This window comes from Haemaphysalis longicornis, unplaced genomic scaffold (assembly GCF_048455015.1).
Source record: "Haemaphysalis longicornis isolate Haplotype H1 unplaced genomic scaffold, Haemaphysalis longicornis Haplotype H1 scaffold_1, whole genome shotgun sequence".
Classification (NCBI taxonomy): Eukaryota; Metazoa; Arthropoda; class Arachnida; order Ixodida; family Ixodidae; genus Haemaphysalis; species Haemaphysalis longicornis.
The window spans coordinates 53,469,120-53,483,064 of record NW_027526203.1 but is presented as its reverse complement, the minus strand read 5'-3'; the positions used below and the strand labels follow the sequence as shown (position 1 = coordinate 53,483,064).

Genomic DNA, 13,945 nt, shown 5'->3' with positions numbered 1-13,945 from the left:
AAAAGTATGTGGCCGAAAGGCGATTTCTCACCCACGCTGTTTCCTTTCGATGCAGTAAGTTCTGGACCGTCTGCGAGCGCAACTCTTCAACCAGATGCACGAGAAGTAGATTATTTCAAGCTGTTTTTTCATGTGCCAATCATTTCACACACCATGAGTGAAACGAACCAGTTTGTGCGACTGAAGACAAGCACACAAGACCTCACACATCACGACTGAAAGCTTGGGTGAACACAGATGCAGCAGAAATGTAGTTCTCGTGCAGTCGTTCTGCTAATGGGCCTGGTCAGAAAGAATGCCTTGCAAGAATATTGGAGCACGAACCAGGGTTGTTGCACACACACCATTTTGTGCAACCATTGTTTCGTTGGACCGCTTCCTGCTTCTTCTGCAGCTCCTCCACCTGAGTGACAGCACAGATATCTGTGATTGGCTGCGAACGGTGTGCCCACTTCTGAAAGCAATTCATAGCAAGCTTAGTAGTCTACTAATTCCGCACCAAGACCTGTGCACAGACGAGTCTATGATGCCATGGAAAGGGCGGCTGTCATTTCGGCAATACATTCATTCGAAGATGCACCGCTTTGGCATCAAGGTGTTTGTTCTAGGCAATGTCAAAACTGGCTACATTCTGAAATTTATCATGTACACTGGAGCCACGACAAACCTGACCCTTTTCAAAAAAATGTCGGGATTTTCTGGCTATCGTTCTCGAACTACTTGAAGGCTACGTTGAAAAAGGACATTCACTATTTGTTAACTGGTACAGTACTAGTCCAGCATTGTTCAACTGCTTTCAAGTTAAAAAAACCAATGCTTGTGGAACTCTTCGGACCAACAGGAAGAGGCTTCCAAATGTCTCAAAAATATGAAAAAAGGGGAAGCAAACTCATTTCATACCAAGATGCTTCTTGCGCTCAAATGGCGTGACAAGCGGGATGTATTTGTCCTAACGTCTCGAACACACAGGCACGGTGGGTAGGGTCACAGCCGAGAGTAAGCGAAAGCCTGCATGTGTACTCGAATACAGTATGAAGATGGGACTAGCTGACAAAACGGAATTGATTACAAGTTTTTTTTTTTCATATGATGGACATGTGCCTCCTAAATGCCTTCGTCCTCTGGTGTGAAAATGGCAGACGCAAAACATTTGGATAATTCCGCTTGAATGTCATGTGTCAACTGATCCTAAAGTACCGTACCACTAGGAGGAGAGGTGGCAGATGGAGCTGCGACGACCCTACGAGGCTCAGGGCACGACACTTTTCCCACTTCCTCACAGTGAAGCAAAAGGGAGCCACACCAAACAGAGGTGTCACGTGCGTGCAAACGCCATTTGAGGAGCAAAGAAAAGGAAAGACACCCGTGTTATGTACGCCGAGTGCGACAAAGGCTTGTGCTTGGACCCATGCTTCAGGTTCTACCACACTCTCAAGATATACTGAGAGCAGTGGTTCTTTTTGTTTGTTCCTCATTTATCTGTACTTTGTGTAGTAGTAACACCTGCAGAACACTAAAATGTGCACGTTCCACTGACTATGTTATCTGTATCCCAATCATAACCAAATATATCGCCACGCTTGTTCCCTCACATTTAGAAACTTTGCCGACACTGCAGGTGCGTCACAGCCTGAAACATGCGACAGTGAAAGGGCTAACTCACCGGAACATTTTATTTCGGCTACTCTGTGCCACAGTTATTTGTTCTTTTCATGAATAAGAACCACACCCAAAGGAGTTCTTGCTGGCTCTAGCATGCACATTGACAGTGTTCTCGGTGCACTGCAGCGTCGGGCCAATGAGTTCCAGCATTGAATTGTGCGCACGCACACTGAAGCGGATCTCCTCGAGAGGAAATGTAAATACTAAATGAAACTTCTCTTCACAGCATCATACCCCACGCGCACAAAATAGCAATAAAGAGCCTTCTGCTCGCCTTCAGTGACGGCGACTCAGACAGCAGCAGCTAAGCTAAGCGCATGCCACCAGAGACTCCAAATGTGGTGATGGCACGAAATGACACCGTCTACAGCCACAGCAATAAATTTGGAGCACTTTGGCGCAATCGCGTAGACTTCTATCATAATGGCGTAAGAGTTCTCGCATCAGAGCATTTGGCGCAGGAGTGGAATCTCTGCTCTGTGATGAGCATGCTGTACCTCGCTACCATCCCCTGCAGGCCTCTCTCCACCCACTCCCAATGTTAGAGATTTTGTCAATGTCGTGGGCCTGTACGTGCACCAAGCACATAGCGCACATGCCAATGCATGGTCGGCACTCGCGGCAGTGCGGTTCCAGTTGGGCGGGCAGCTCCGGCCTTACACAGCTACGGCACGACGGCGCCATTCCTCAGAATGCCTGCCAGTCACCCTGCTGCGAGTGGCCACCTCGGTTTACAGCACAACAGATGTTTCCCATCACTGACATTTCTCTCTGCTCACGTAAGAGGCCAGAACAGGCAGGCACAGGGGCTGATGCCCACACTGGAACAAACAGGCTGGCCATTTTACAAATGCAAATCACTCATTTACAGGTGAGTGGTTGCAAGCTGGACCGTGTAGTCTAGCACCCCCCTTTAGGTGCTGCGAATCCATATGGCATCCAAAAATTTGGATAGGGCACACTCCTTCCAGGTAGGGGTTTCGGAAGTGTCTGATAGAGGCTACATAGGTGCGGTCTAGTTGGTCCCACAATGATCCCGCCCAGGGAAAATTACCATCAACTTAGGTGTGCGATCATTACGTGGGGCAAAATTAGGCCCGAGCAAATACACTACTCCTGAACTACAGCACACAGCAAGCACTGCAAGAGACCGTGCCACTTTAGCGGACAGGAAAATGAAAGGCTGCAGCTCTTCGGGTGCCTGCCCCGGCAGTGTGGCCTGCTAAACTTCCCAGTGTGGAACATGCCAGAGCAAAAACAGCCCTGGTTGTGCACACAGCGGTGGGTCTGAAGATAAGCACCTGATCTATGCAGTTACAACCCAGTACTTGTATACAGCAAAACCTTTTTACAACGAAATGAGATATAACGAGCTAATGAATATAACAAAAGAATGGTAATTCCCCTTGAAATTCCCATAGACGCCCATGCATTTAAGCCCTCATTTTAACGAAGCTAAACTTTTTCTCACAATGGGTATTTTGAACTTTTTTTTTTTTTGCCACAGTGAGCGCTTACCAGCCATTTTTTGGCACCTGTCAGGTTAGTGTGTTATAGCACGCGACGGTTTACGCCGCATTACAGATGCGGTAATTCAAAACTCGCGCTAGCTAGGGGCCGACAACTTCAGTGCGCCAAAAGCGAGGCTGCGCGCCTCCCGCGCTTCCAGTAGGGTGCCTGGATGTTTCTCCAGGCACTCCACCGGAATGCGGAAGACCTTCTGCACTGCTTCTTTGCCGCTCATGATGATAGCAAGGATGGACTCGAAATTGCGGCTGCAGCTGAAAAAGCCATCTTTCACCTGAAGAAGACGTGGCAAAAATCTATCAAGGGCTTTTTCACCGCGAAGTGGGCCGGCAGCTTGTGTGCTGTCGAAAAATCATGGATGAGCCGTTTGGTGTGAATAAAAAAACGATTCTTTGTTGTTGTTTTTTTCGCATGTTTTTCTTGTTTTAGATGGCTGCAGTGAGTTTCGGTGGTGAGTACGTCCTCTCTTGCTTGCTAATTGCTGGTAGAAATGGACGTTTGCTAAAGTGAAGTAATGGTTATAACGAAGTAATTACGATCCCCCCCTCCAACTTAATTATAACGAGGCTTTACTGTACTCTGCCCAAGTGGCATGAGTGACAAGGTGCCAAAAGCATGCCTGGTAAGCCCCCCTGAGAAAACACCGCTTGCCCTGCGTGTCCCATTGCGAGGCAGCTCCTGGGGAGCGAGCAGGGCTCACCGATCCGCAGCTGTCGGGGCCCCCGTGGAAGAGGTTGCAGCACCAGCGGATGACCTCGGCCTCCATCTTGCGCACGCCGATGAACACGTCCGAGTGGAGCGGGTTGGTGCGCAGGTGCCGCTCGTACACGGACACCATCAGCGCGTCCAGGCGGCTGTCATGCTCCGTGTAGACGGCGCCTGACACCACGCCCTTGTTCCAGCCCTCGGGGCACAGTGCGTCGTTCCGCGCCATCTCTTCCAGAATGGCCTCCTGCATGGCCCAGGATGACCGCTCGCATTCCTTGTCCGAATCAGTGTCACTTCTTCTATTAGCAAATGCACAACAGGCAGCCAACTGGGATTTTTCACCATCAATAAATGATGCGATTCAATACTGCCCACTACTAAACCCACCCAAAGCACGCACGAAATCTCACCTGTACCCCGTTGGGACACTGGGCTTTCTGAAAAAATTACCTCCCCAGTTGCCCACTGTACAAAGAAATGCCACGCATTACCTGCAGTTTTTGATTGCATATAACTCCGTACCCTTAGTAGGTACTACAGTGGAACCCCGATAATACAACTTTCAAAGGACCACGCAAAAGAGTTGTATGACCAGGGTGCCGTACGATCAGGGTACGGGTAAATGCTGGCCTAGTAAACGGTCTAGTGCAACATGTGGGCTAAAAACTTACTCAAGCTACTATATTTAGCACATTCTTGCATAATTTGTGAGCCTTTAGGTAAATACCAAGTTTCTAAAAAAGATAAAAAGGAAGGACAACTTGTGCCTCCTCCCCTCCACAGCGTCTGTGCCAGCATGCCAGCCATGCACCGCACGGGTGTAGCCCGAAAGAACCCATTCCCGTTTGACCCCTTCCCGTTTGAACCCATTCCCGAAACGCCCTTCCCGCTTGACCCGTCCCGTGTGCGCCCGTTCCCGAAATGATCTTCCTGCTTGGGCGCTTCCTGTTTCAGCCCGTTCCCAAAACGCCCTTCCCGTTACAACCCGCTCCCAAAGCGCCCTTCTCATTTGAACCCGCATCATTCCAACCCATTTGAATTTCTGAAAATATGCGTTACCGTCTTCGAAACTGTTCCCCAAAATGTGCTTACAAGCAACGGGTCATGCACTAAAAACTTGTATGCACCAAATTTTCCGGAATCGACCGATATTTCCGGCCGATAAAAGTTTCTGAATACCTTAGGCCGATACTGCCCCTTTGACACAAAATTTGTAGCGGCGAAATTGTACTAGAAAGATACCCAATATCTTTCAATAACTTAGTAATGCACGCATTGGATTTTTCTGCGGTTGGTGTTCGTACGTGCGGCAGAAATTTATTTATCAGCCACTCGTATGCTCATTGTTTGGAGCGTAGCTTTGCCTTCGGGTTCGAGAGATCTATAGATCAAAGATGTCCGTAGGAGAGGCTTTAAAAAGACAAAAACATGTGCAGAAATCTGAGAATTGGCTACTAATGCCTTTCCTACGTGAGTAATGGGCAGATTTTTTATTTATTTAGCGATACTTTACGGCCTGGTCGGGCTCATGCAGGAGTGAACATAAAAACACATCAGTATTGGTTGGCGTAGTTTAAAAACGCCCAACACAAATAAGTAAAAGACATAAATATGTAATAGACGCAAAGAGGTCCGAAAGAAAAGGGGTCCAAACAACGGTATGCCTTCGTAATGTATTCCAATTTTAAAACACGACGATTCAACCAGAACACACATTTCCAATACGTGGGGAAAATTCTAACGATACCGAGTTCACTGTTCGTTCAGTTAACTTATCCCTGTAAAAAATTGCACGAGGAAACAAAGAGAACTTTCGAATAGTAATTCAGCTGATTGGCTGCCTAATATTCTTACTATGATGTCTTCTCGCTAAACGTCTGAAAGGCCCTTGGAGGTAGTATTCCTGCGACAATTTTAAGTTTCTGTAGTAAAAAAAAAAATAGGCTAGAGACGACCCTGCGCTGCTTAAGTTTCTGAAGGTTTGCTCTATTATGCAAATTGAGTACACTAGAGTGACGGGAATAAACAGAATCAATAAAACGCAAAGCTAAGTTTATAATTTTCGCCGCTTCTCATGACTGCGATTTTTTATAGCCAGATGTGGCTATGTATCCAGATACATAGGGTTACTTTATTTTTCTACATCTTTTTATCTTTTATAGTTTTCATCTGTTCCTTTTCGACATTTATGAACACTTGCGCTATTATAACGATTAAATGTGTTAGTCTGTCAAATACGATTTCTTTCAAAGTGAGGGTGTTTTTGCGATTTTTTATTTGTGCTTCCGAGGCGCTTTTCTGGGCTTTTTGAATTTATCATTTTTGGTAATTTAGTATGAGATAGTTTTGATTTATTTAGTTCACTTTTAACATTTTTTGTCTTTTCTGGGGGGGGGGGGGATTTCAAATATTGGTTTTTATCAGTTATTTACTCGTCCTTTGAGGAATATCTTGAAGCTTGAGTTAAAGTTAGCTCTAGAGTGTGGATAAAATATTTGTTTGTGTATAAACCTTTGGTTGATCGTGTGTGTTAGTAGTTCCTCCTCACGCTCTTTCGGCACATGGCCATGATGGCGTTGTTTTAATGTAATAAAACTTTTTGGGGGTGGATCTAAAGAAGCTGGAGACGAGAGTAAGTCGACCGAACAAGTGCAAACGAGGGTAGGCGCAGGGCGACCCTCGCGACCTAAATACATTTAGTTAAGTGCATTTAGGTACTTCGCTGTTTTCGTTTTCATAAGCGACATGTTTGTTAATTTGTTAAACGGTTTGTTAATTTAAAACATTGGTTTGTTAATTGTTAATTTGTTTGTTAGGCTGTGTTAATTTAAAAGGTTAAAAGATTTGTTAATTGGTATGACTTGAATTATAACCAAATGTAAAACAATATGAAAATGTTTTTTTAACGTTTCATAAACAGGGTACGTTTTTTTTAACGTTTCATAAACTGGGTACGTTATTCCGGGAACGGACTAAATAGGAAAATCCGAAACGGGAAGGTTCTTTCGCCCCGGGTTGAAATGGGAAGGAACAAACGGGAAGGTTGAAATGGGAACGGGTTCAAACGGGAAGGGGCCAAGTGGGAAAAGGCGAAACGGGAAGGTCGTTTTGCGCCGGGTTGAAACGGGAGGGAACAAGCGGGAAGGGTGAAATGGGAATGGGTTCAAACGGGAACCTCCCCACCGCACGACGCGCAACCTCCGTGCTGCCCAGCGCTAGCCTGCCAGCCCTGCACCATGCGCATGCTAGATAAGCTGGGAAGGCCAATGTGGCCGCACTAATTGAGAGGGGAAAGGCGAAGGTGTGAAACTGCCAAGGCCAAGCGAAAGGAACGATAGTACGAGGTGGTGATGGAAAAAAGGCGGGAAAGTAAGGAACGGAGCGCCAACGTGGCTTTGAGAGACACCTGACACACAAAGAGCAGAAAGAGGGGGAGAGAGAGAGCTCCGTGAAAGGAAGAAACTTAGATCAAGCGGGTGAGAAAAGCAGGTGTTTGGTCATTGCCGTGGAGTTGCGTCCTGTGTTCACATTCGTCGGCTCGATGGGAGCATCAAATTCGTGGTCCGCAGGCCATCGGAACTTTGACTTCTCGCGGTTGGCACATTGGTGCTGCCATGTGGGGCCGTCGAAGATTAACTCCCACCCGCCTGCCAGTACCCGCCTGCTTGCTTGCATCTGTTCAGCAAGCGGTCTGGCCAACCTGCATATCTTTGCACCTCAAGCAGCATCAGACAGGGGTTAAAAATAAAGAAAGGTCGGGACGAGGTGGCGAAGCATTGTAAAAGATGGGAAAAACACCAGCTTATCCCCGCCAAGATCTGTCGTATGAAAGGACCACATGCACTCGAGCGTTGTACAATCGGGGTTTTTAATTCATTGTTTCTATAGGGAGTTTGCCGGGACCTCGGTGATACACCATAAGAAGCAGGTCGTCGTGAGACTGGGGGACGTGTCATCGGGGTTCCACTGTAATTTGTCTGCCCCTCGGTGCCCCGGCACCCACACAGTAGCGTGCTGCTTCAGGTCAGTTTTAAAGCAAAAGCTTTCTTAGTGGTAGTGGTGATGGTCTCCTGTCAAAAAACTAATGCCTTTCTCTATACACCAGTTGGTCGACCGAAAAGCTCTCACGATCTCTGGACACATGGCGCTTGTGTGAAACTGGGCTTTCACTGTGTCAAAACGGTTACTTGAAAAATGGCGAAAAATGGATGGTTCTAGATAAGACGATACACTCATGAAGAACGAGTACAATAGTATGCCGTTATCTCATAAACCACGAGTAAAGATGGTTGTGGTTCGTTTCCCCGAAATCCGGTGTCGATCAGGAACCCAATTGCCCGGGCTCCGGTTGATTTGGCAGGAGGCTGGCAGGGCGATGGTAATGAAGTTCTTGGAGGTGGCAGTCGAATTGACGAACTCGAGGCGTTGGGGTTGATTAAGTGAAACGAAGAGTTTATATACAGCTATTTACAGTAGAAAAACTGGGTGCATGAGTAATGAGAAGAAAAACTTCAAACTTCAGCTAGATGCTAGCTCCAAGTGCGCACAAATCACTTGAGCTTCTCAACTGCGTCTAACTCTCCTACCCTCGGAGCGTACACAAACCGCTCGAGAAACGACAGCTGAGACTCTGTCTCGCCGCAAGACCCGTCTAGTTGCCCGGTACAGCGCTGTACCCTAAACTTCCGAAGCGATCTTAACCTCCAGCCTAGGGGGCTCACAAATCCCAACCTAGCTTTAACGGTTGAGACTCTTTGTCCCGCCGGGAACTGCCCAGCTCAGCGCTCAGACAACAACGATTTCTAACGGACAAGTTCGGCCTTATAACACCTCGAGATCACACTCTCTCGGGAACGCCCCTGTAGCGTTCGTACACGCGTAAGAGAGTGCCCAAATTCACGTAGACAGCTGTCACTCAGCACGGTACAGAATATTCAATGAGGCGCCGCCATCTTTGGGTCAACGGCACGCTCATGGTCGAGCAAGTGCACGCGACCCCGCGGGGTGAGAGCGCAAGGCGGCGACAGTGCACTGTGCCGACCGGGGCGCGTTAACAATGGTGTCGCGCGGCGCGCGCTTCGACGCCGGTAATCCCACCACTTCCGCGCGTCACGTCGACGGGTACCCGGAACCCGGCGGCGCCGTCTGCGTTCTCAATGGGGGATCATCCTCGTGGTATTCGGTGGGCCAGACAATCAGTCTCCCGTGCGCGCCGTGACGAATTGGCAACGGCTGTGGCGTAGAGTCCACAGTGCTGAGCCCCCAGACAGAGTGGCGGGTTCTCACACGCAGCCCGGGCGCCTGGCCGCTGATCTCATAAGTGGAACTTACACCACGTATCAGTAGATTTTTATAATTTGTCGATGCTTTTAGTACTTAGTGCATGTAAAAACTCCCACCTCCCCTCGCGGGAACCCCTGTGTAGATGCGACGCATAGGCGGAGCGGCGAAGGGACCGCATTTTATAGTGCGCATAATGTTGAGGGGACTGCGTAAGCCGGTCCCAGTCGATGACGACGTTGGCATACCTGTAAAGCGGCAAGGACTCTAGGTGTTTGAGCCAAGCGTGGATGTTGCTTCGCCGGAGAACGGCACACCGGTTATATGCGCAGCGCGCCCGAAGGAGAGGAAACCGCAGAAGAGAGAGTACTGCACATGCGCCGGCCCCAGCGCGTCTGCCGCGGCTATGATGCAACACAATCCAACACAATCCACTTTAATCCAATCCAATCCAAGCCTATCCAAGCCAAGCCAATCCAATCCAATCCAATGCCCCTCGCGAGAGAGTGTTCGCTATCGGAGAGGAGAGGGGGTGAGCGGCGGAGAGCACAGCTGGCGCGGCGAGGAGAATGGGGGAGGGGCGGACAACGCCGACGACGACGACGACGACGACGCAGGGACAAGGCGAGTGAATCAGATGCTCTGCATCGAAAAGTGTCACATGCGTTCATTCTTTGTTTGCGATTCAGGTCTTTGGAAGTTTGACAATGCATTGGACACACTGTCAGCAAAGCTTGGATGCACTTTTAGCGAAGCTTTTGATGCACTTTTGAGTAGGGGTGTGCAAATACTTGAATATTCGAATACGAATCGAATGGTACCTTCACGAATAATTCGATTCAGGAATCGAATATCCACTATTCGATTTTTTGTATAGTCAAGTGGATTTTCCTAATGTGCCGGGCTCTGCGAAAGCGAGATATATCGCCTACACAAATGCATTGCTGGTGCACCATCTGCTCGGAAAGTTTCTTCCAAATCACGCTTTTCAAGAGCACGCCTTGCAGAGGCCGTAAATTTTATCCTGCTGCACAGAGTAGTAATTTGCGATTGCCACAATCAGATCTTTTCTTCATGCTGCCGCCGTCGCCTCTGGTCACCATTCTAAATACTGCGACCAGATTATTTTAAATACTGCGACCAGATTTTTCCATGTTAGGGCAGCTTCCGGTAAAGCAATCGCCGCCGCTCTTGTTATTTTTGACAGCGCCTCCATTTCTTGGCTTTTTTTAATGCAGTTGGTGTAAGTCTGTCGCATTTTTTTTTTTTGCTTTTTTTAGACCACAGGGGATAGCGCAGGCTCATGCGCGGCAACTGTAGTGCGAGCTTTCCTTCTGCAATGTATCGTTCACGCTTCATCGTCTTGATAAGCTAGCTTCCAAAGTAGTGCCTCATTGTGGTCCGTGATTGTGGTTGTGCCGTGTTTTTTAGTCATATTTTCCCTTCCTGAAAAATGCTTTCTATGATTGCAGTTGTGGGAATCGTGGAGAACCGTGACCTGCGATCCCCGAGCCATCGCACACTTCGGGAGAGACTTGTGCGCTGAAACCGGTCCAGCGCTCCGCTGGTTCGTCGGCATCCCCCGAGAGATGGCCCCACCGATCTTATGTGCGGGCATAGCCGCGCGCGGGCGGTGCGAGCGTGTTCACGCGGGAGATGAGGAAAGTCTCGTCAGAGACCCGGTCGGGGCTGGTTCGGCGGAACATGGCGGCGGTTGCGGATACCATGTCTCTCAGGTGGGAACTGTTGTTTTTCGCGCGCCGTGAGTGCCTGCCTCCCGTTCGCGGTCACGACCCGGACGGCGTGATTCGTGAACGCCATCGAGCCTTGTGCTCGCATGCTTTGGGATTCCCCAAATAAACGGCTGTGCTTCGGCACTACTGTCTACTGGGTCTCGTATCGGCGAACCTCGCTGGGCTGCCGTAGGCATGGGAGCCCGCGTGGTTGACACGCCGGGAGCTAGCGTGGGGGCCTACCCCAGAGTGCTGGCAAGGTCCCCAAGGAGCCCCCTCACATATCCCACACAGTAAAGCAACTCCAGTGCAAGTCGGTTTCTTTTTTTCTAAGCTTCTTTTTTTTTTTTTTTTTTTTTTTTTTTCAAACGTGTATCGTGCCCGCTCCGGATTCCTGACGTATCACCTCATAGTGGTTCAGCAACTGGACTGCTGCAAATGAGAGTTGAAAAGTGCGTCCTTCAGGTTGAAAAAGACCGTCATGGCTCCCGAAGATGCAAAGTAGCTTCTGTTCTTGCATAAAAACCTTCGAAAAATGAAGGCCTCTAAAAAAAAAATCGATATTTGGCTTCTTTTCCAAGTTCGATTCAATATTCGATTCGAAAGTTACTATTCGGCATACGCACGCTCCTACTTTTGAGGCAGTCAAATGTGAGAAAGTTTTTGCACTTCTCTCCACTTTCTTTAGGAAGGGATGGTAATGTTTTTTCACCATTTGGACTCCCCTTACCAAGCATTCCCCACAAACTGAATGCTAACTCATTATAAAGCCAATGGGATGTCCAAAACAACCTTCAGCCTTGTTCTTTATTGGTTGCTGCATGGCCAAAACACAGCTGCAGAAAAAGCCAGGACAGCACAAGAAAACAAAAGTCAAAATCACCCGCAGCCTTAATTAAACCAGCAGCCAAATACCATATATGGTTTAGTTAAAAAAAGAAAAAACCTGAAATCTCCATAACAGGGCTCTGATGCAGCATGCAAGGAGGGCCACTGCTGGGTGCCAGCCTGTGCACTCCCCAAGAGCAGCTTGGCCCCACAAGGACATCTCAAAGCAATCACAGCATCATGTACAACGACCTCACGCTTAATAAGTATACACTTAAACGGGCCTTGCAGACAAAAAACAAGTTTGGTTCATTCGATAGCTTGCCTTGTTAGAATCATACTGACACCACTTTCAACGTAAAATTCGCCCAAATAAGCTATACACTATTTTCCATAAGCAGCCGGGAAAGGAGGGAAATACTCTCAAACCAGTTCTCTCGGCGGCCGACCAGCGTTGCCTGAGCGCGCTGGGCTGCTAACATCGCTCGGCGTGGTGTGCTCCACTGCGTAGTTCAGGAGTATTTCGCACCGCGTGCTTAGTTTTTGCGGAACTTTCAACTGTTTTAGCCAATGCTGCGATGCCGTTCAAGGCGCAAACGCCGCTTGGTCAGCACTGCGCGGTGGTGGGTTATTGAATAACCAGAGAAAGCGAGAAACAGTCGCTGACAGCACGCATGTGCACGACACTGCCTGGAGAAAATGCAGTGCGGTTGCGGCGTGTTTTTGCGGCAACGCTTCCCAACGCACACTGAGTTGAGATATCGGTGGATTCCGTTGATAAATCGCAACGACTTTGTACCAAAGACCAACTCCAGGGTTTGTTGGTAGACTTGGACGGCAAGCAGACGGAGCAAAATCCATTTATCACACGCAAAGCTGCGACAGGGAACGGAACCCCCTGACATGTTAGAAGCAACTTTATCCTTTACAATACAACATTGACTGGTTGGTTGATTGATTGATTCATTCATTCATTATGGTGTTTAACGCCCCGACGCTTCATGGGTGATGAGGCACGCCGTAGTGGAAAGCTACGGGTTAATTTTGACCACTTGGGGATCTTCCACAAGCGCCGATACAATACAACACTACAATAACTTCTGGTTCCTTGTAGTCAATTTAAAAACCATATATTGTTTGGTAATTACAGCCGATTGGCATTAAACAGTCCCTTTTTCATCTAATCTAACCTTTAAAATCACGGCGTTTTGTTTACTTTTTTTCAGGCCAACGCATTACACTGCCAAACGATATGAAATGATAACTTTCTCCATCACACACTGCTGGTCGATAGCAGGATAAGCAGGCAGCCAAATGTGGAAACGCACTCGAGATACGCGTGAACGCTGCATTTGTAAAATAGCTCAACCTGTTCACAACGCGGTCAAAGGAAAAGTTTGTAATCCTTTTGCGTTGCCACGGAATCTAAAGTATTACAATTACAAAACAGTTACTGCTGGTCGCGTAAAGCATTTGTGGTGCAAGCAGCGGTTTCACAAAGGTGGGCTCCGAGCGACAGGCTACATGCGCTGCGCAGAGTTAGGTCAATCATGATCACGATCGTGATAAACCAATATTAACTCGCCCGAACGTCAACCCTTTTGCTCAACCTTCGAATAGTAATTTGACTGGTTGTGCGGTCGTGTTATTTTTCCGCCCGGGGAATTTCATTTCGTCAGTAACCGTCATAAGTCTAGTTAAGAAAGATTGTATTGCATTGCAATGTCAACAGCGTAGCAACCGCCTCGTCGAAAGTCCATCGCGAGCACGGATCACCGTGACCCACATATGCTGTGCGCGCTCCGCATTCGACGTCCGCGCTTCCGTAAACATGACTAATCGGTGATCATAACAAGCACGGTAGGCATTGAAAACACGTATTTACTCCCCGATATCGATTTATATGTCAGTCGGTGCCATACCGGTACGTTTGCATCGCGGAACTGCGGAGCACCACCGGCACCACCACCACACTGCTACTGCTGCTCGCAACAGCCGGGGTCGGAATTTCCCGCTCTGGCAGCAAATTAGGACCTAAAATCCGTCCGCAGATGATGAAAACAAAACAGAACACACACACACAAGCAATGCAACCGCTAACTTAACGCCAAACCACTACGGTTCACTCTGTAATGCACGGATACCGAGCAGACGCACGCAAAGAACGGCGCACTTAACAGCCCAGCGCGAAGGTTTCGGCGGTCGCT

At 48.3% G+C, this 13,945-nt stretch overlaps 1 protein-coding gene across 1 annotated transcript in view; it reads right to left on the bottom strand.

Annotated features, from left to right (window-relative positions):
• LOC144176362 (sphingosine-1-phosphate lyase-like) overlaps positions 1–13,945 on the bottom strand; it is a 152,847-nt gene that overhangs the window by 114,507 nt on the left and 24,395 nt on the right. The window contains exon 4 of the mRNA XM_077705206.1: positions 3,890–4,141. Within this exon, the coding sequence (XP_077561332.1) occupies positions 3,890–4,141 (252 nt within the window). The remainder of the gene's footprint in view (positions 1–3,889; positions 4,142–13,945) is intronic.